The following is a 20,752-nucleotide window of genomic DNA, read 5'->3' as shown; positions in this document are numbered from 1 at the left end:
TGACTTTAGCCCAGTGAGTCCCAGTTCAGACTTCTGACTTCCAACAGTGTATGAGAATACATTTGCCTTTGTTTTAAGCCAGTACACCTGCTGTAATTTGTTACAGCAGTAGTAAGAATCTCATACAGGATCGGGAACCAGTATAGCACTGACCGTGGGTTCCAGAGCCCGCTCATAACCATCCTGAGATGACCCATGCACCCTTGGTGTGCCTTCTCTTTAAACAGACATTTTCTTGTAAATGATCACTTACGGCCCTAGTTGCTTCAAGACTAATGTTGACACAGTTGTTTCCATTAGCAAACAACTTCCAGAACAGGAACCACAGATACCCTACATTTCTTAACTAATAGGTTTTGACAGTCCTTGGCTAACTCTTGACTGGGCTTGTACATATCGGTAGGGATGTCTCAGAATGCAAGTGCGGCCAGAGCTAGGTTCACTGGCCAATGTTAGTGGAATGCCACAGCAGAGGTATTCCACTGATCTTCAAGTCCATCTCTGGGATTAAAGGCATTTCTATCAGACAGCAGTGTTACTACCTTCTGCTTAGAGACCACTGGCTGGGAGACTCTCATCTCTCTGTCAAAAATGGAGGCTAGTAACTGGAGGAGAGTGTTGGAAAACATAGTGGCCTAAAGTGAGAGTTGATATTCGATCCAATCAGAATTATATGAGAATCGCAAAGAAAATAACTTTAATGCTGTGATGGCATGTTATTTGATTCCATGTCGGTGTACCAATTAGACTAATTTCTTGTATCACATTTGGGAAAATAGGTCTAATACAAATTGGTGTCTTTGCTGATATTGATGGAATATTGTTGACAATTGGCTAGAATCGTGGAGAGAGTTAGGGATTTCAGAGAGACCGATTCCAATTTTGTTCTATGGGGATTCAGTTTCATAGGTTAATTTTGGTGTCGATACTTTCTGTTATTTTGACATATTTGCATTTCTGTTTTTTTGCCTGAGCTTTCTTATTTTTCCTTATGGACAACATTGACTATAGGTGCTGATTTTCCCGAGATAGTCCTAGTTCTTAATTTTTTTTCCCTGAGTGTAATTATTAATGGCGTTCAGTTTCCCTCTTAATAGTGTTGTGGTGGATGATAAACTGCATGGTCACACTATTTATGATGGACAGTAAGGCCGGGTATAAGATTTTGCATATTCATGACCTCAAACCATTATCCTTCAATTTCACGTAGATTGTATAGGTAACAAACAGATCTGACAGCTGGTACCCCTTGCTAACAGCACCGTGGAGGTCCCTCATCTCTAACTTAGCTTTCAAGATGCGACACAGACCCAAAAGGATAGAATCCCTTGATGCCCAGTTGTGAAGTCACCTGTCTCACCCAGTTACTGAAGGCCAGGGCAGAGCTGAACTGAGAGTTGAGGCTCCATACCAGAAAGCACTGTGTAGGAAGAGGGTTCAAACCCCGAGAAGCAGGGTTGTTGGTGGAGGGGAGGAAGCTAAGATTATCATAAAAGCACAGGGAGAAATAAGGGAGACATTGCCAAAATATTTTAACTAATTCTCCGTAAAGGCCTCTTCTTTTTGGAGGTTATTTTGAATGGGTTACTTTATGCTTTATCTGAAGCACCTTTTGCCCTTTGGCAACTTAAAGGCCCTTCTGGTTCCTGACTGCATGTGCACGTAGCTCAGGTGCTTGGTTAACAGTGTAACCCAGCCCGTGCTGCTCAGACATGATTTAACTTAAAAAAAAAAAAAAAAAGAGAGAGAATTCTGCTGAAATGAACACTGGAGTGATTTTTTTTTTTTTGCATGTGTATTTTTAAAAACTTTTTTGAGGGTAATTAGGTTTGTTTGTTTGTTTGTTTAATGGAGGTACTGGGGATTGAACCCAGGACCTCGTGCATGGGTAGTGAAATAAAAGGAAAATAAATGTGGGAAAAGAACAGGTGGGACCCAGGGGAGGCAGCTGGAAGAGGGGGTGATACTGTTCCTTAAACTTTATGGACTATTTTTTTTTTAATTCTAGTGGAGGTACTGGGGATTGAACCCAGGACCTCGTGCATGCTAAGCCTGTGCTTTACCACTGAGCTATACCCCCCACCCTCGACTGACTTTTTATGTGTAAACCTTACATTTTACTCCTTCTCCAGAGCTATCTTTTCCTCCCTACCAACTGCCTGTATGAAGCCAATGTATCCACTTGGGTCTTCCTTTGCATCTGGGTTTCAGAGAGCCCAGTCTCCCTGCCAACTACTCCTTGATTTCATTGGCTGCTGCTACAACATCAGACCCAGAACTTGGTCTCTTTTCCCCAGTTGCCCAAGGTCACCCAGACAGTTAGCTGGGGAACCTTGAGTAGAACTCAGCTTCTTAGACATGCTGATCTGATCTCTTTCACTGCACTTCTTCCTGAGGTGGGTTTCTGTCTAATAATCAACCCCTTCTAATGGAAAATGATTAGAACATACTCTTTCTATATTGTTGTTGATCTTTGATTGAACATGCAAAGAGAGAAGCAGGGGTTATTGACTGTCTACTGAGACTGAGATAAATCAGAAGGAAGGCGTGAGACCAATTTTCATGTGGAATTCCACTACAAAAAGATTAGACCCAGATAAGGAAGGTTTCAGTTTATTAATATTTGGCCCAACGAACCTCCAAATTGTCTCCATCTTTGACAACATAACTCCCAACTCCTGAAAAGGAAGAAGAGAAGTGGGTCAAATGATGGTAAATGTATATACAATGGAATTCTACTCAGCCATAAAAAGGAATAAAATAATGCCATTTGCAGACATGGACGAACCTGGAGATTGTCATACTAAGTGAAATAAGCCAAAAAGAGAAAGAAAAATACCATATGATATCACTTATATGTGGAATGAGACAAATGAACTTATTTATAAAACAGAAACAGATTCACAGACATAGAAAACAAACTTGTGGTTACTGGTGAGGAAGGGGGGTTTCGAGAGATAAATTTGGAGTTTGGAACTTGTAGGAACTAATTACCATATATAAAATAGATAAACAGCAAGGTCCTACTGTAGAGCACAGGGAACTATATTCAATACCTTGTAATAGCCCATAATGAACAGAATATGAAAAGGAATATATAGTATAACTGAATCACTATGCTGTACACCAGAAATTAACACAACACTGTAAACCGACTATACTTAAATTAAAAAAAAAAGAAGTGAATCAAATGATCTGGCCACCAAATCATCAAATAATAGGTATGACTCTCCCAACTCCTTGGCACATTCCCCACCAAAACATACACCCTCAGACTTGAATGCTCTGGGCATCTCACTCTGCGGGGTTGTTTGGCACGTCTGCCCTTACCTTGGCTCAGGGATTTGCCATTACTCAGAAGTTCCCAGTAGGTTCTGTCATTATTGTTGGCCTGTATGCCCTGGACAGAGGTGACGTAGGGGCCCCATGAGCTCTCCTCCGTTGTGAAACTGTGGGGGAAAGTGAATGGGTTCTAGGAACTTAGAATGTTCAAAGGCAACTCTGCATGAGTGTTTCTCAAACTTCAATGTACCTAAGAATCACTTGAAGATATTTTAAAAAAAATGCAGACCTCCTGGCCCTATCCCCAGATACCCTGACTCCGTAGATCTGGGCTGGGACCAGGAATTTGGACGTTTCATAAACATACCAAGTGATTCTGTTGCAGGCACTCACTCCACAATCCGTGCAAAAGTTAGAGAAGTGATGCCCATGGTTTCTGCCCCTCCCTCCCACCACAGTAGACACTTTGCCATCAACCATTTCTAATCTTCTACCCAAGACAGTAATTGTTGAAGATACTAAAGCAGCACAAGAAAGTGTTAGCCTGTTGTCCTGGAGGTACTTAAGAAAGGGGAACAGAAAAGGATAATTTATACTTCATGTCTGTTTGTTAAAAAGTGGTATTGTCAATGTCTGTTTCATATTCTTTAGTCCACATTTCTCTGCCTTCCTGGGGACACTTGAAAGCAGCCTTTATAATTATATATTCACACAGACATGTATTTTCGTGTGTATAAGATTCTCTGTAGCATCTTATGTCATGTTATTAGACACAATAAACTACTGTCAGGTTTAAGGAGCCAAATAAGCCATATTTTTTTAGAGGCAAAGTCAATATCTTAATGTTAATATTTGACCTCTCTAGGCTAGGGAACCTTAATCTAAAGTCTACGAATCTCCTGAAAGGTGGGGGGCGGCGTGGAGGAGCTTCTGGGCATTTGTGTGACTTCTGGTTTAGAGGACAAGTTTTGTGCACATATTCATTTTCCTGGGATGAGAATCCCACTCAACTGATTTTCAAAGGGGTCAGTGATTCAAAAATAGTGAAAAACCACTGTTCCAGGACAAAATGTCTGACTTAAGAGGTTCTATTTATTGGAGAAGGTTTACTGACAGAAGAGAGAGCCTGGTACTTACTTATCTACTAAGGGAGCAGTAATTTAATATCTGCTGTGTGCTAGAAGATGAAACATTTCACCGTTTTTTTAACCCCTGCTGTGAGATGTGAATGGACAACAAAGGCACTGACCGAGAAATCTTTCTTTCTTTTCTTTTTTGGTGGGGGGTGGGGAGGTAATTTGGTTTATTTATTTTTTTATTTTATATATATATATATATATATATATATATATGTTTTAAATAGAGGTACTGGGGATTGAACACAGGACCTTGTGCATGCTAAGCATGTGCTGTACCACTAAGTCTCCCCTCAACCCCCAAGAAATGTTTTAAGTGTACTTTATATTCAGGTGCAGAGGTCTTCCTGCTGTGTCTTTCATAATCACATTAAATTCCTTAACCTTAGGTTAGATACAGACATACCAAAATAGAGTCCTATTTTTCTTCTGAGCTGCCTCCATCACATCGAGGAAGACAGAACCATTTTTCACGGTGACACTGGTGGAATATGTTTTATTGATTTGCACGGAGTAGTTGACTGTGATCTTCGAGGGTGAGGCAGTCGGTGTCACAGATACAGGGTCATCAGAGGAGATGTTGAAGTCTACCAGCAAAGACAGAAAAGGTGAGAAGAATTAATATTCAGAATAATACACATGATGTTAGCGTCTGCACACCTCTCCAAGCTCTATCCGAAGACCCCTTTCCTTGATGCGCAAGAGGGTCTGTACCAGGAGCAATCGAGAGGCAGATCTCTCAGATGACTAAAGCACAGATTAAAGCCAGATACTCACCAGCTTGTGAAGGCTTGTGTTTGCCTCAACTTCCAGCTGTTTCAGCAGTACAATTGCCCCATCTCCACTTCTCACAGGGGCTCCTGTTCTATTTTTTTTTTCCTTTGCTTGGTGCAACATACAATAATGCTTCCCTCTTTTTTCTTTTTTTTTTGCCTTTTAATTTTTTCATTAAAGTATAGTTGATCTACGACATTATTTTTGTTTCAGGTGTAAAACACAGTGGTCTGACATTTATATACATTACGAACTGATCACCACGGGAAGTCTAGTAATATCTGTCACCATACAAAGTGATGACAATGTTATTGACTATACTCTCTATGCTGTTCTTTAGACTCCCATGACATTTGTTTTTATAAACTGGAAGTTTGTACCTCTTAGTCCCCTTCCCCTATTTTGCCCAATCCCCTGCCTTTTTATTTATTAACATTTAACGAAAATATTAAGTGCCAGGCCCTGTACTAATCATTTTTACATGGATTATCTCATTCAGTCCTTACAGATACCTATGTTACATACTAGTATCATTTGCACTTCTTACAGTAGAAATCTGAAGCTTGGAGGTTGAACATTTGTCCAAGGTCCCTAAACTTATAAATGGCTGAACCAGAACTGAATTAGATAGAAGGAAATGTCCCCTTTCTTTATACATTGTTGGAAGATTGGTTGTTTGATTACGATTCATGCTGCCGTTTTCTTACAATACTGCCGTATTCTTTCCACATAGATAGCTTATGTTCACTCATCGAGCATAATGACAAGTCAGAGGCACCATACTTTGTTTAGGATAGGAGTAATGCTCAGAAATCTCTCTGCATCCAGCAATCAGAAAACATCTCTTTGTAGAGAGACATCCTTGAATCAAGTCTACCTTATCTGTCAGTGTTTGAACCAAGAACGTCATATACTGCCCCATCAAGAACAAATCCTCAGAGGGTTATAATCCCTGATGACCCAGAAGGACTGAGTTCTATCTGGGAATTGTTATGGTGGAAGGCAAAGCAGTTTGCTTTTCAGTGCTATACCTGGACTGTGGGCACAGGCAGAGTCTTTGTTAACGTCCAGGTAGGTCTTTCCCATCAGGGCAGGTAGGATCTGGGCTGCGGCAGTTGGCGTACGGAATGCTCCCTGAGAAACATTGCGAAGCACTGTGTGAAGAGTTTTTTGGCAATTCTGTTCATTTTCGAAATAGTTCGATGAGACAAAGAGAGCCTAATGGGAGAGAGAGAGAAAGAGAGAGGGAGGGAGGGAGAGAATGAGAATAAATGAAATTTCAGATAAGGGGAAAGCCTACATCTAACTAATTCAGTAAATATTTATTAGACATTGGCTACATAGGAACCCCCTTAGACCTACTAAGATACTTTTCCTGCCATCAAGAAGCTTATAAGCATAAACAACAAGGTCCTACTGTGTAGCACAGGGAGCAATAGTCAATATTTTGTGATAGTCTATAATGAAAAAGAATAAATTGGAAAAAAGTATATAACTGAATCACTATGCTGTACACCAGAAACCAACACAACATTGTAAATTGACTATACTTCAATTTAAAACAAAACAAAACAAAAAACCCCAAAACCAAAAGACAAAGAACTTTGATGAGAAAAATAGAAAAAAAATTTAAAAAGAAGCTTATAAGCTAGTTTGGGTGGGGAGGTGGAAATTGCTTAATAACACAAGTTATCATAGCATCGATGAAAACAGACCTTCTCTACCGTATTCACTCTTGTATCACCTACACGGGAACAGTAGCTGTCACATAGAGGGCACTCCATAAATATTGTTAACAGATTATTGTATTTGCAAATACTAACTACTGTATATAAAATAGGTAAAAAACAAATTTCTTCTGTACAGCACAGGGAACTATATTCAATATCTTGCAGTAACCGATAATGAAAAAGAATATGAAAAGGAATCTATGTGTATATCTGTATGACTGAAACATTGTGCTGTACACCAGAAACTGACACATTGTAACTGACTATGATTTTAAAATTAAAAAAAAATTATTTCAAGAGGAAAAAAACCAAGATTATTGTGAACGAGTCCCTGCAATGAATGCCCTAAGAGAAATGTCTAGTGGCACAGCCTTTCCAAAGAGGAAGAGCTCATAAACGTTCAGTGAGACAGAGGAAAGTCCTGGTGGAGAAGGTGATACTTGAACAGGCTTTGATGACATGACGGCATTTCAGGAGGTGATGTGAGGAGGGAGCAGCAGGGGCAACACCATGACCAAAGGGATGGCCTGCCCATAATGAGAGTTTCCGCAGTTTAGTAAAATCTCCAGAGGATTCCTCCTGGTTTAGGAGGACCGGTGTAGAGGGAACTCCGAGGGCCACGGTGGAAGAACAGCCTGGAGGAGGAGGTTGTGGCCAGGTTGATAGACCCTTGAATTTCACCGGGAGGTGTCTGCCATTATTTGCTCGACAGTCGGGAGTCCAGTAGGGTCTTGAACAGAAACTATCCAGGCAGCAGATGTAAACTGAACTGAAGGCGTACACTTATGGGGCAGGGAAAGTCAGGAGGGTATCAGAGTAAGACAAGGACTAAAATGGGCTGAACTTGAAGATGTTGCTCTGTAGTTTCTTAGGGAAGAGCAATCTCCCTTTTTATCTTTTATTAGAGACCCTTAAAGTTAACCAAGCAGTCACCCAGAATTTGCATGATATTTAACAAAAAAACCCACGATCATATTACATCTCCACTTACAAACTGTCTGGTAGACGAGCAGCTCTTGATACTCATGTGAATTCATGCCACTTGTAGGGTTTTAAACAAGACCAAGGCCCACGTTCCACCCCTAACTTTCTGTGTTAACTGGCTTGCGGGGGTGGACACATTAGTGCTGTCTCAGAGCTCCTCCAGGTGATTCAAATGTGCAGCCAGAACGGGAAACCACAGTGTGATATTAATTTCAAACTTAGCAAGGCAGACAAGAGTGTAAGCTGTTAAGAATACAGACAGCCTATATGATTGGATCCGTGCTTACACCATCAGCCTCATCCTGTGATTTTTCCCAAGGACCCTGTGCTGGCTGGGCTGAATACCTTGATCATCCTAAAATATGTAATGTTCTTTCATGCGTTTGGCCTTTGTTCTTGCCTCTTCTCTCTCTTTGAAAGTCCTCTCATCCTGAGTCAGCTAAACAGACCTCAAAGCATACGAAAGCTCCAGTGAATTTTTTTTTCCCCTGTAAACCTTCTTTGATCTCTTCTTGTATCTACCTCTTAGAGTTGAGTAGATCAGCGAGTGGATGCTGGAATAAAGTCTCAGACTTCAAGGAACCCACACAGCAGAGTCTAGGTGTTGGGTGTGAGATTTGAAACCAACCATTTGGACCCCATCCCTGTCTGCATCGCTCTCTGGCTCGGTACTATTAGGCAAGTTACTGGTACTCTGTGACTCATCCTCCTTTTCTAGGAAATGGGGGTAATAATTCTCCCCTCACTGGATTGGTATGTGTGTTAATGAGTTCATGTCAATAAATACTAATTGCGGGGAAGGTATAGCTCAAGTGGTAGAGCGCATGCTTAGCATACGTAAGGTCCTGGGTTCAATCCCCAGTACCTCCTCTAAAAATAAACAAGTAAACTTAATTACCTCCCCTCCAAAAACAATAAAAAAAATAAAATAAATACTAATTGCTGTTACTGCCGCTAACATTTATTATTTCTGTAATAATAACCTACTCTGAGAGGTAAGATGAAAGCATAAAATAATGGTATATGGTAAGTTGTGAAAATGCATTTGTTAGAACAAAAGTCTAGATTGTAGCAGGTGCTAGAATTTCTTTAAAAAATTGTAGTCGGGGAAACCTTCACAGAAGCAATGGATGTGGAAATGTAGGTATTGAAGGTGAGGAGAATTTCATTTCAGGCAGGGGAGGGGAATCACATGAATAAAATCAAAGTTACCATAGGAAACAGAATGGATAATAAGATTATAAAAGGCCAATAAAGAAGGATAAAGATGTTGCTTTCCTCCATCACTTCTTCTCTGACTCCCGTTTTACCCTTTGACTTACCTGCATGGCTTCTCCTGTACTATATGTGTTTCCAAAGAGACCATCTTTTTCCTCAGACAGAGTCTTATTTACCAGCGACTCTCTGTAATGATTGATTTTGTTTAAATCCTTTTCATCTGCTTCAATCTTCCCACTCGTTATACTCCTCTGCACACAGGTCAGAGCAAGAACAGCCATTGCTCCAGTATCTGCCAGGAAACAAAACATTCGTGATAGAGTGACTAACCGTCCCACTTCGCCCTGGACTGAGCAATTTCCTGGTATCTGGGATTTTCAGTACTAACAGAAGGACAGATCCTGGCAAACTGGCATGGTTGGTCATGCTAGTTAATGATGGGAGAGAAGAATTTCATGATATAGCAATCATGCCTCCAGCACTAACCTCTGCAATTTTCCGCAATCCTTCCTTATGTTGAGAAGCCATGTACCTGGTACTCACATCTTGGTCATAGAAACACATATGGATTTGTAGGTGCAAATACATGGACAGTCTTCTGCTTTTACATCCTGGTTGTTCTCTCTCTCTTTTTTATTTTTTTTCATCTTTCAGCCATATTGGTGAAGAAATTAAGAAAATCCAGAAAGAGGCACCAGACAAATATGTCTTTGTGAGGTTCCAAGGTTTCCATCAGACTGATTTAAAAATAGCATTTAAGAGAATTGTTGTTCAATCAGCCTCCTTAAGGGGTTAGGATGAGACAAGGTGTTGGAAGAAGGGATGATAAGGTCTGTTTTTCTGCCTCATTACTTTGTCCACTCCATGTTCTTCAGGCATGGCACCTTCTCTCTCTCAGAGAAAAAGGAGTACAAGAAATCTCAAGTTCTCCTTACTACCTTGAAATACTGAATGGTGATCTTCTTTGAGTGTGTTGGAGAGAAGTGAGCTTGGGTATCTAGTTCCCTAGGGGCTGAACCCCAGTTCTATCTGTCTGAAGGGGACTTCTTTTTGGATGTGTAAGCTGATCCAGTGGAAATTTTCTGGTCCTTCTCTATGGTGAACACACTATTGATCATCATATTGGGCTTTACCACTGGAGAGGTTGCACTGTTCAAGTAAACCCACATATCCAAATGGTCCCAGTAGATTAGAGAAAGATGAAGGGTTAAGATAAATGAATTCCACTGCATTCCTTTTCTCAAACGCTTATACTTCCCAGACGTCTTTTATGACGATTCTCATGATCTATCCTCATTTTACAGATGGGAAAATCAAAGTCAAGAGTTAACATCCATTGGTTACTCAAAGAAAAGGAGGAGTAGGAGCCAGATCTTTCTACCAGACTGCATATTTGGAAAGAGGCTTAAATAGAAGTCAGTATCTATTCTAAAAAACATTCTCTTCTAAGGAGACCAGGGTCAAGAGGAGAGAAAAAAATTCAAGTACTTACTGGTAGAAAGATTCAAAGGACAAGACCTACTGGTGCCCATTTCCTCTAAACCAAGGGAGTTGGGTTTTTTTTTTTTTAAAGGGGTGGGATTAGGTTTATTTACTTACTTATTTATCTTAAGGGAGGTACTGGGGATTGAATGCAGAATCTCATGCATGCTAAGCCCCCACTCCACCACCGAACTATATCCTTTCCCTGGGAATTGGGTTTAATGACTCACCTACTGAGAAATGGCCACCAAAATAATAGTTTTTATTGTCAGGAGTGAAGCGGTCAACAATTTCAGTGACTGAGTAGTCCCCACTGAACAGACACAAGGCCAAGACGTCCAGGCTGAGCTGGTAATAGTTAGTCAGCGGATTGCCATTGTGTATTTCTGGCAGAGAGAAAAGACACACCTTACTCAGGAAAGTGGTACCGGAATAGTACATTTTCAGTTCATTTCTACTTCCTTTATTTCCATTTCTCTACATTTAAAAAGAGGTATATTGTGTGTGAGTGTGTGTGTATTCATCAGCCTATAGAAGGTAGTGCTTGACGTAGGGTCCACACTCTGTTGAACATACTTGAAAAGAAAATTCAAGACGCATGTTGAAAGGAGGAAGAAGGGAGAGTGATCTTCCAAGGTGTAGGGGGATGATTGAAATGAAGAGGAGCAGAGAAGAGTGGAGGGAAACGGCACACAGTTCTAAATCAGCAGAAGAGAAAAACAAGGTTGTCCAGGGTCTCTGAACTTTTGATTCTCACCCATATTCTCAATTTCTGCTTGGAATTTCTCTTCTAGTTTTCTGACCAGATGGGCATCACTTATAAACACTTCATCGGTGTTTTTACATGCTCCCAGAGCCAGAATAATCAAGGCAAGCTGTCCTGAGGTTAAGTCGGACCCTGAAAAGAAAAGCACTCAAGTTAACCAAGGTACATGCTCATGATTTTTATGGAGCTCCTGTCTTCCTTGTGCTTACATGCCTGCCCCTTCTTTCTCCAGTGCCACCGTGTGTTTTATTGTTCTGTTCTTTATCCCCAGAGCAGAGGCATATTTTTTTTTTTAGCAGTAAATGCAAGTTAGATCTTACTTTTCCCCATGAAATTATGGGCTCTTTTTGGAAGCATGCCATCCTTATAAAAGTGAACAAAGAATGAGAATAGATAAATAGCAACACCTTGGGATTTTCTCTCCTCGTGGGTACCATCTTGCCGGGATGGGAATAATTTTGGCTTGTATGCTCTGCCGTATGGAGTACCAGAACTCTCCTAAATCTCACAATAATAGGGTTAGGCAGGTGGAAGTGGCTTTATTTCCCCTCCTACACGTTAGAAGGCTGAGGCTCAGTGTGGACATGAAAGGCTCAAAGGGGAGCCTGGTCTCCGATCCAGCCCACATCTCCATCGCTCTGTGGTTGCCTCTCTGCTGTCAGCTTTCCTGAGTGTGGTCCACACCCCTGTCTGGAGGTGAACTCAGCTAGATTATACAATAATCGAAATGGATGAGAGTCTATACTTTCTTTTGCTTTTCCTTCTTAGGGAAAATGATTTTCGGGGCCCAGAGAGAGGGAAAGCTTAGCTCTAGAGCAAGTGGCAGGGCACTGATGTTTGGAGCTATCTTTTTTGTCACCTCACTTTTTTTTTTAATTTCATGTGAACTTTATCTAAAAAAATACACATGTGTATTAGATTTTTTAAAAAATTAGGTAACATGGGTATATAACATTATATAAGTTTTATGTGTCCAGTGTTTTATTTCTGCTTCTGTTTGCCTCACGGTTTCTGTTCACCTCGAGTTTTCTACAACTAAGATGGATGTATTGTGGATGCTCTGGACACACAATTTTTTAGGACTCACTGGAGACAATCTTTATCGATAGGTAAATTTTTCCCTAAGTCTTCTGGGGAATATGGGCACTCACCTTTCCTTTTCATATCTTCTTGGATTCCCTGGGTCAGCTGATGTTCTAGGCTTTGGTTCTGAATCCCAACAAGTCTGAGGGACAGCAGGGTATTGGCAGCTTGGATTCCTCTGGTATATTTTGAATTGACCATTGTGCTTAGCAGAGGCTTCAGGTCAGAGTAGTTTTCTTTGCTTACCTCTGTGGCCAGGGAGGGAGGAAATAAGAAACACACTCATAAAATATTAGGGCTAGGAACTGGGACGATATTAAAAGGCTTAGTCACAGATACAGCACAGACCTAGACCCAGCCAGAGGCCCCTGGCATTGTTGCTGAAACAACACGTAGGTGGGCCTGGGGCCCCACTCTGCCAGGTATTGCTTTTTTGCTAACCAGCATGGAAGCATTGCATGTTTTAACAAGTGTTTCAGCCTCACCCTTGTGTCCTGGCAGAGTATCAGTCCTGCCTGGTAGATCTAGAACCATCACCTAATTTGAGGCCCAGAGAGGGTCTCCTTAAAGGGACCTTGGTAATCGGAGCCATAACTGAGACTACAGTACACGTCTCCTGGCTCCCAGCCCCTAGCCCAGTCTGCTTTCTGGATTCCATGATTTCCTTCTCTGTCTTCTTCTAGTTCAACTGGATTCATACTGAAGAGAAGAAGAGAGAAGAAGAAGGAGGCAAAAATGCTATGTGTCATTGGTAACGACTGACTCCCAAGCTGCATGTCTCACTGTTCAACTGGCCAGACACCAGGATTATTATTCAGCAGCACACACCCTCTGGAAAACTTCCAGTTTCAGCCTACAACAAGCCAGAATCCCAGCAGCAAGGACGGAGGGAGTCACATTACACTGTGGAAATAAGAAGGGAATCCAAAGCCATTCCCCACCACCAGGAACTGGAGGAGAGTCGGAAGAGTTAACTATCACTTCAAACACTTCTAAATAGACTTTGACCATAATCCCAAGAAAATCCTGTCCATCTCCGGATTATCTCATAGGTTTGTGGAATAGTGAGAACACAAACTCTGGGTTCAGGCTGGATTCTTTGCTACTTAATTCATAACTGGGGGTAAGTTATGTAACTTTCTTGACCTCCATTAAAATTGTGAATATTAATGCTTACTTCATAGATATTGGATAAGAATACTGTACTTATTATTACCCCAGCTCAACTCGAGTTTCTATCAATATATGTAGAGATTCTAGGAAATGGTATTTCCCTTGCCCACCTTTCTTCACTTTAGAGGAGAGAGTCAGGAGGATCTGAATGGAGTGATTGTAGACAGGTCATGCTTTCTTACAGGCACAATGGGACAATTGTGAGTCATCTCTGAGATTTGGTGGAAGCATCCAGTTCAGCAGATTTTCTGGCACTGAAATAGACTTTTTAGTTCCTAGTCAACAACTCAAATCAGCTTCCTTAACCATTAAAGACAAAGTTAATTATTTTGTGCAATGAATTAAACTTCAAAGCCTCCAGAGAGACCCTCTATTCTTCGGATACAACAGAAGAAATGAAAGGCCAGGAAAAAAAAATTGGAGTTGACCACTTCTGAGCATTAGCCCTTCTGCTGCGGTGCTGATCTCTTCTTGTAGGCTAGAGAGTGCCAGGAAGATGTAGCCACAGATGGCACCGCAGAGTGGTTTGAAGCTCAGATCCAGGGCAAATACTTGGAAAAGAGAAATCATGCACCTGCAAGCTGGACCAGACTTTAGGCAATCATCTGCTTCAACACACTTCCTTGATTATTCTCCATTTAAGAAGCTAGAAAACATCAGAAATAGTAGATCATTTGGCTACTAAGGGGTCAGACTAGACCTGAACCCAGTTTTTCTTTCTCTCACTTAGTATTTTTTAAAAATAGAATCACACACTCTCTGGAGCCTATACCCCGAGGAGAGATGATGGGGCTTCTGCCCATGTCCTGTGGGGAAGAGCTGAAAAGAGAGAGGTGTGTAGCTTGGAATATCTAAACTCAGTAAGGACAAGAGAGCTGTCTCCATTATTTGAGAGATGATTAACATTTTTTTTTCTGTGTAGTTACAAGGAGTTAACCCAAAACCCATGGGTTGAACTTCAGAAAGAAAGTTTGCACCTCAAAATCAGAAGATTCCTTTCCATGATCTTGAAAAATTTTTGGGATCGTGAGTTTTCTATCACTGACAGTGATCAAGGGTAGGAAGTCACTTGGTAGGGCTGTTGTGGCCGAGAGGCTCTTAGCATAGGAAGAGGAGTCAGGCAAGTTAACATCGAATCTATGATCCCTCTCAAGACAACGTACGTTGTGGAACTTGCCTCACCATCTCCTGCCACTCTTCACGTTACTCATAGAGTCCAATGCAGAAAGAACTGGAATAGGCTTTTTTCAGGTGACTCTACACAAAGTCCCATGTCAGTAGCCTTTAGGAGACTGTCACCCTAGAGCAATTTTAGCTCAAAGCGTACTCACCGCAGATCTTGCATAGTTGGCCTGGGATAAGGGAAGACAGTAGGAGCCCCACTAGGGGCAGCTGGTATGATGGTCTCATCTCTCTGACAGTGTACGAGAATGCGCAGGGCTTGGCTGGCTTTTTACTGGATGATGGACAGAGGGTAGTGAGGGCTCCTCCTTCAGTTTGCCTCAGCCTCTTTCACTCAGGCAAATATTGAGCAATGTCAGGAGGTGTGGTCAAGTGTGCTTGTCCAAATAATGTAATAAACCAGGAAGAAGTCTTGAAAGGTATGGTCAGGGAGAATGAAGCAATAGTTTTTCTTTATTTCCTATCCCAAACCTTCAGGATCCACACTTCTTACTTCAGCCCAGTGAGAATAAATTCTGTGAATGACTGTTGTCAGCAATGTTTCCTCCTTTCCCATTCCACTTTGTTATATTTTATTTATGTCTCTTGAGAGATTAGATTTGATGAAGGGAAAGGGCTTATAACACATAAAAATGGAAGTAGAAGTTTTAAGTCTGAAGTTGGGGCAGGGAGGGTGGGGAGCCTGGCACACAGGAAGATCTCTGGCATAGTGGTTTATGACGTATGATTTTTCTTCCCTAAGATAGATGCCCCGAGAGTTTTCCAGCCCAGGAGGAAACCCATGAGGATATACATCAAAGCTGGACTTTCGGTGTGCCAGGAAGGATGCTACCTGTGAGAAATGTAGTCTATCATAGTTCTTCCAAGAACTATTAGAGAATACTCTCAGTTTGGTTTTAAAATGTTTGCTCTGGGTCAGCAAGATGGCAGAATAGGAGGTCCCCTGTTATATCCTACCCAAGCAATAATAATTTTAGCAGCCGTTCATGGACAGAACTTCCTGTGTGGAAGCTTTGGGTTCCAGGTAGGAGGTTGTGAAACCCCAGTGGAGCCATCAAGGAGGCTGTATTGAGAAAGCAAACCTGAGAGTGGGGGTTCTAGCTCAGTGGAAGAGCACGGGCTTGGCATGCAGGAGGTCCTTGGTTTGGTTCCCAGAGTCCCTGTTAAGGGGAAAAAAATTTAAAAAAAGAAAAGAAAAGTGAAAAAAAAAAAAGTATATGATCCTTAAGAAAAAAAAAAAAGGCAAACCAAAGAAGACAGACTTGCATTCATACGAGCGAAAGCACAGATCTGCCAACTCTAATTTTTCTTCCCGGCCTGTTATTTCCCCTGTTGTTTCCTGACAAGGAAGGCTCACTGGCCATGGTCCTGGCTGCAGACCCGAAAACAGCCTCCTCCCCTAGGGGACCTGGCTACAGCTCAGTTTGGCCTTGGTCCTGTGAACAGTACCATCAGCCAAGGGATGTCGGAGAAGTCATGCCCACCTGAGCCTTGGGTAATAAGCCTGCCCATCTTGGTTGGGTCTTTGGACCCCAAAGCAGCCTGTGACCTGGATCTAGCCTCAGCCATGGTCTGGGAGCAGTCCTGCCAGCCCAGGGATGTGGCAGGAGGCGTGCCCATCAAAGTTAGGAGGCAGGCTCCCTGACTTTGATTCAGCTGTGGATCCTGAAGGGACCCTGAGACTTGGCTCCAGCCCCTCTCAGCTGTGGTTCAGGGCCAGTTCTGTCCACGCAGAGACCTGCCCAGTGACCCAGCAGGAGCCATGATCATTTGTGTGCCTGGTAACAAGCCTGCTGTCTGCAGACCCAACTGAGAACCCAGCAGCAGCCAGGTGACTAGTTCTAACCTTGTTTGACTGATCCCAGAGGTAATCGCATCAGCTCAGGGGCCTGACAAGAGAAAATCGTTACATATCAGAAACAATATGTAAAGACGAGGACATGTTTGCTCCTTCAAATGTACAGACACCAGTGTGAGGCCACAGAGATCCCAAAGAAGCAGGCAAACACGACACCACCGAAGGAAACTTACTAATCAATAGATTGAACAGACACATACAAAAAACATAGGGAAGAAGCTCCTTGACATTGGTCTTGGCAATGATTTTTTAAATTTATCTTTTTATTGATGTATAGTTGATGTACAATATTATATAAGTTACATGTGTACAACATAGTGATTCATAATTTTTAAATATTATACTCTATTTATAGTTATTATAAAATATTGACTATATTCCCTATATATAAGCTATATATATATTTTAAATTGAAGTATAGCTGATTTACAATGTTTCAGGTGTACAGCAAAGTGATTCAGTTATATATATACATGTATTTTTTTTCAGATTCTTTCCTATTATAAATTATTATAAGATATTAAATATAGTTCCATGTGCTATATAGTAGGTCATTGTTGTTTACTTTATATATAGTAGTATGTATCTATTAATCCCAAATTCCAAATTTATTCCTCCCCTCTTTCCCCTTTGGTAACTCTAAGTTTGTTTTCTATGTCTGTGAGTCTATTTTTGTTTTGTAAATAAGTTCATTTGTATCATTCTGGTTTTTTTTTTTTTAGATTCCACATATAAGTGATATCCTATGATAACTGCCTTTCTCTTTCTGACTTACTTCACTTAGTATGATGATCTCCAGGTCCATCTGTGTTGCTGCAAATGACATTACTTTATCCTTTTTTTATGGCTGGGTAGTATTCTGTTGTATATATGGACACACCACATTTTCTTAATTTATTCATCTGTTGGTGGACATTTAGGTTATTTCCATGTCTTGACTATTGTAAATACTGCTGCTATAAACATTGTAGTGCATGTATCTTTTTGAATTAAGAGTTTCCTCCAGATATATGCCAAGGAGTGGGATTGCTCGATCATATGGTAACTCTATTTTTGTTTTTAAAGGAGTCTCCATACTGTTTTCCATAATGGCTGCACTAAACTACATTCCCACCAACAGTGCAGAGGGTTCCCTTTTCTCTACTCCCTCTCCAGCATTTATTGTTTGTGAACTTTTTAATGATGGCCATTCTGACTGGTGTGAGGTGTTACCTCACTGTAGTTTTGACTTACATTTCTCTAATAATTAGTGATGTTGAGCATCTTTTCATTTGCTTATTGGCCATCAGGCAGTGATTTTTTTTTTTTTTTTTGATATGGCACCAAGAGCATAAATAACAAAAGCAAAAATAAACAATTGGGACTATATAAAAGTGAAAATCTTCTGCATAGCAAAGGAAACCATCAGTAGAATAAAGAGGCAACCTAGGGAATGGGAGAAAAAATACATTTATCAGTAACCATATATCTGATAAGATATTAACAATTAAAATATATAAGGAACTCCTTACAAGTCAATAACAAAAAACCCAAATAATTCCATTAATTGGCAAAGGACCTGAATAGACATTTTTCCAAAGAAGACACACAAATGGCCAACGGGTACACAGAAAGGTGCTCAGTGTCACTGTCATCAGGGAAATGAAAATCGAAATCACAGTGAGCTATCACTTCACACCTGTTAGGATGGTTAAATGAAAAGAGATAACGAGTGTTGGAGAGGATGTGAAGAAAAGGGAACCCTTGTGCTCTGTTGGTGGGGATGTAAATTGGTATAGTCATTATGAAAAACAGTATGGCGTTTTCTCAAGAAGTTAAAAGCAGAACTATCATTTGATTCAGCAACCTCAATTCTGGGTATATATCCAAAGGAAATGAAATCAGTATTGTTGCCGAACTCAAGAAAACAATACTGAGAGACAAGCGCTCAGTAAAGGAAAAGTAGCTTTATTTTAAGGAAGCCGTCAACCTGGGGAGAAGATGGACTGCTGTCCTTAAGAAGCAGCTCCCAACTCTGCACATTTTAGCCAGGATTTACATAAAAAAGTGAATGAGGAAACAGCTGCAGGCTAAGGGCTGGGGGTAGGCGGCTCTCCTATTTTCAGAGAATGTGTTCATTAATCATGAGGTGTTTTGCTGACATTAGAGCTTGAGTGTGGTCATTACACTGTCCAGATCAGCACATCTGTTCTAGGGCTCAGTGGTTATACAGTTCTGGAAAAACAAGAACAAAGGCAGAAACAGAGCAAAATGGCCAAAGTGAAACAGGAACCAGTGCATCAAACCGCAGAGCTTTGACTATTAATAAGCCTTTGACTGTAAAACAAGCAAGGTTACAATTTCTCAGAGACACTGTCCTCTCATGATCTTTGCAGCATTGTTGACAATAGCCGGGATTATGTTGTCAACCTAAGTGTCAACTGATGAATCGATAAAGAAAATGTGATATATAATGTGATATTACTCAGCCACGAGAAAGAAGGAAATCCTGCCATCTGCAACAAAAAAATTGATGACCTTGAAGGCATTGTGCTCAATGAAATAAATTAGGGAAAGACAGATACTGTATGATATCCCTTACACGTGGCATCTGAAAAAAGTCAAACCCATAGAAGCAGATGGTAGAATGGTGGTTGCCGGGGCTGGGACTTGGTGGGGAAGCAGGAAATGCTGGATAAAGGGTACAAATTTTCAGCTATAAGATGAATATATTCTGGGGATCTAAGGTATAGCATAGTGCCTGTAGTTAATAATAGTGTATTGTAGGCTTGCAGTTTGCTAAGAGTAGATCATAAGTGTTCTCCTCCTCACATATAAAAATGGTAATTATGTGATTTGATGGATGTGTTAATTAGCTTGATTGTCATAATCATTTCACAGTATGTATGTATATTAAATCACCTTGTTGTTCACCGTAGTGTATGTGTGTGTGTATATATATATATATATATATACACACACATATATATACAGTTTTTGTTTGTTAATTATATCTCAATAAAGTTGGGGAAAAAGAATATATCAGCTTAGCTCTGGACTTAATTATGACGTCTTTTCCTGCATTTTCTTCTTCTGGTCATGATAATATGTTGATCACCTATGGGTTTGTCTCTGTTGTCTATTATAGTGGACAGATCCATTTATTGGTCACATTTTATTACGTCTAATTCATTTGGTCTTCATCACTTCCACAGTTCTCCAGCCTCTTCAAAATATGATTTAAAAATTTTGTCATTTTTCCTAGTTATTTGCATCAGAAGCAACATCCTGCAGCTACAAACTACTTTCTCATTTGTCCTAAAACTATTTCGTTTATACTTAAATATCCTCCACAGCTCCACTGAAACTGGTCTTATCAAGATCCCAAGTCGTGTCCATGTTGCTGCTCTCAATGTTGATTTAAAATTCTCCTTTATCTCAACTGACAGTTGATTACTCTTTTCTCCTTGAATACTTACTTTACTTGGCTGGAGCACTATATTTATGGAGTTTTTTCTCTCTACCTTTCCGACTGATCCTTTTTGGTTTCCTCTTGCCGGTTCGTCCTAATGTGCCTGAATCTTCTGAAAATCGTAATATTCTAAGGTTCAGTTCCTGGAACTCTCCTTGAGTTTTTGTGATCTCATTAAATCTCCTTTAAGTGACCCCTAGATATTCCTTAAATTTGTATCTCCATACGGGAGATCTTAATTCTAGACTTGAACTTGGGCTTGGCATTGTGACTTTCTTGGATCCATAGGAAGTTAGCAAATACGATGTAAGTAGAAGGTTGAAAAAGCTCTGTGGTTTGAATCCGGAGACTCACCATGTGTATGAACATGAGCTAGCCTGCTGGAAAAGCCATACAGTGCAGAACTGAGACAGTCTAGCTGTCAGCCTGCCAACCCCCGACACTGAGTGAGGTAGTTTTAGATCATTACACATGAGTTGAGCTACCAGATGAATAAAATAACCCCAGGCAAGATTAAGAGAATAACTACGTAGCTAAACCCAGCCCAAATTGCTGATTTGTGAGAAAATGATTGTTTTAATCCAGTAGGTTTTGGAGTGATTAGTAATGCATCAGTAGATAACTGATATACCA

General features: G+C 40.7%; 1 protein-coding gene and 1 long non-coding RNA gene across 3 annotated transcripts in view; one reads left to right on the top strand and one right to left on the bottom strand.

Annotated features, from left to right (window-relative positions):
- LOC123617241 (uncharacterized) overlaps positions 1-19,687 on the top strand; it is a 46,874-nt gene extending 27,187 nt beyond the window's left edge. The window contains exons 3-4 of the long non-coding RNA XR_006725375.2: positions 11,401-11,534; positions 13,139-19,687. This is a non-coding gene — a long non-coding RNA (uncharacterized LOC123617241). The remainder of the gene's footprint in view (positions 1-11,400; positions 11,535-13,138) is intronic.
- Positions 2,598-15,093, bottom strand: TCN1 (transcobalamin 1). Of its 2 annotated transcripts, none has more exons than XM_010956361.3 (9): positions 14,960-15,093; positions 12,524-12,703; positions 11,364-11,504; positions 10,837-10,992; positions 9,229-9,416; positions 6,224-6,410; positions 4,825-5,005; positions 3,331-3,449; positions 2,598-2,678 (listed from the first exon to the last, which is right to left on the bottom strand). In XM_010956361.3, the coding sequence occupies exons 1-9, from the start codon at positions 15,036-15,038 to the stop codon at positions 2,617-2,619; spliced, it is 1,293 nt and encodes a 430-aa protein (XP_010954663.2). In that variant the 5' UTR covers positions 15,039-15,093; the 3' UTR covers positions 2,598-2,616. The 2 variants fall into 2 exon arrangements, with proteins under 2 accessions (XP_010954663.2, XP_010954664.2); XM_010956362.3 differs by lacking the exon at positions 14,960-15,093 and adding an exon at positions 13,739-13,886.
- Positions 19,688-20,752: the final 1,065 nt, after the last annotated feature.

Source organism: Camelus bactrianus, chromosome 10, assembly GCF_048773025.1.
Source record: "Camelus bactrianus isolate YW-2024 breed Bactrian camel chromosome 10, ASM4877302v1, whole genome shotgun sequence".
NCBI lineage: Eukaryota > Metazoa > Chordata > Mammalia > Artiodactyla > Camelidae > Camelus > Camelus bactrianus.
The sequence above is the reverse complement of the archived record's forward strand: the minus strand, read 5'-3'. Positions and strand labels throughout refer to the sequence as shown.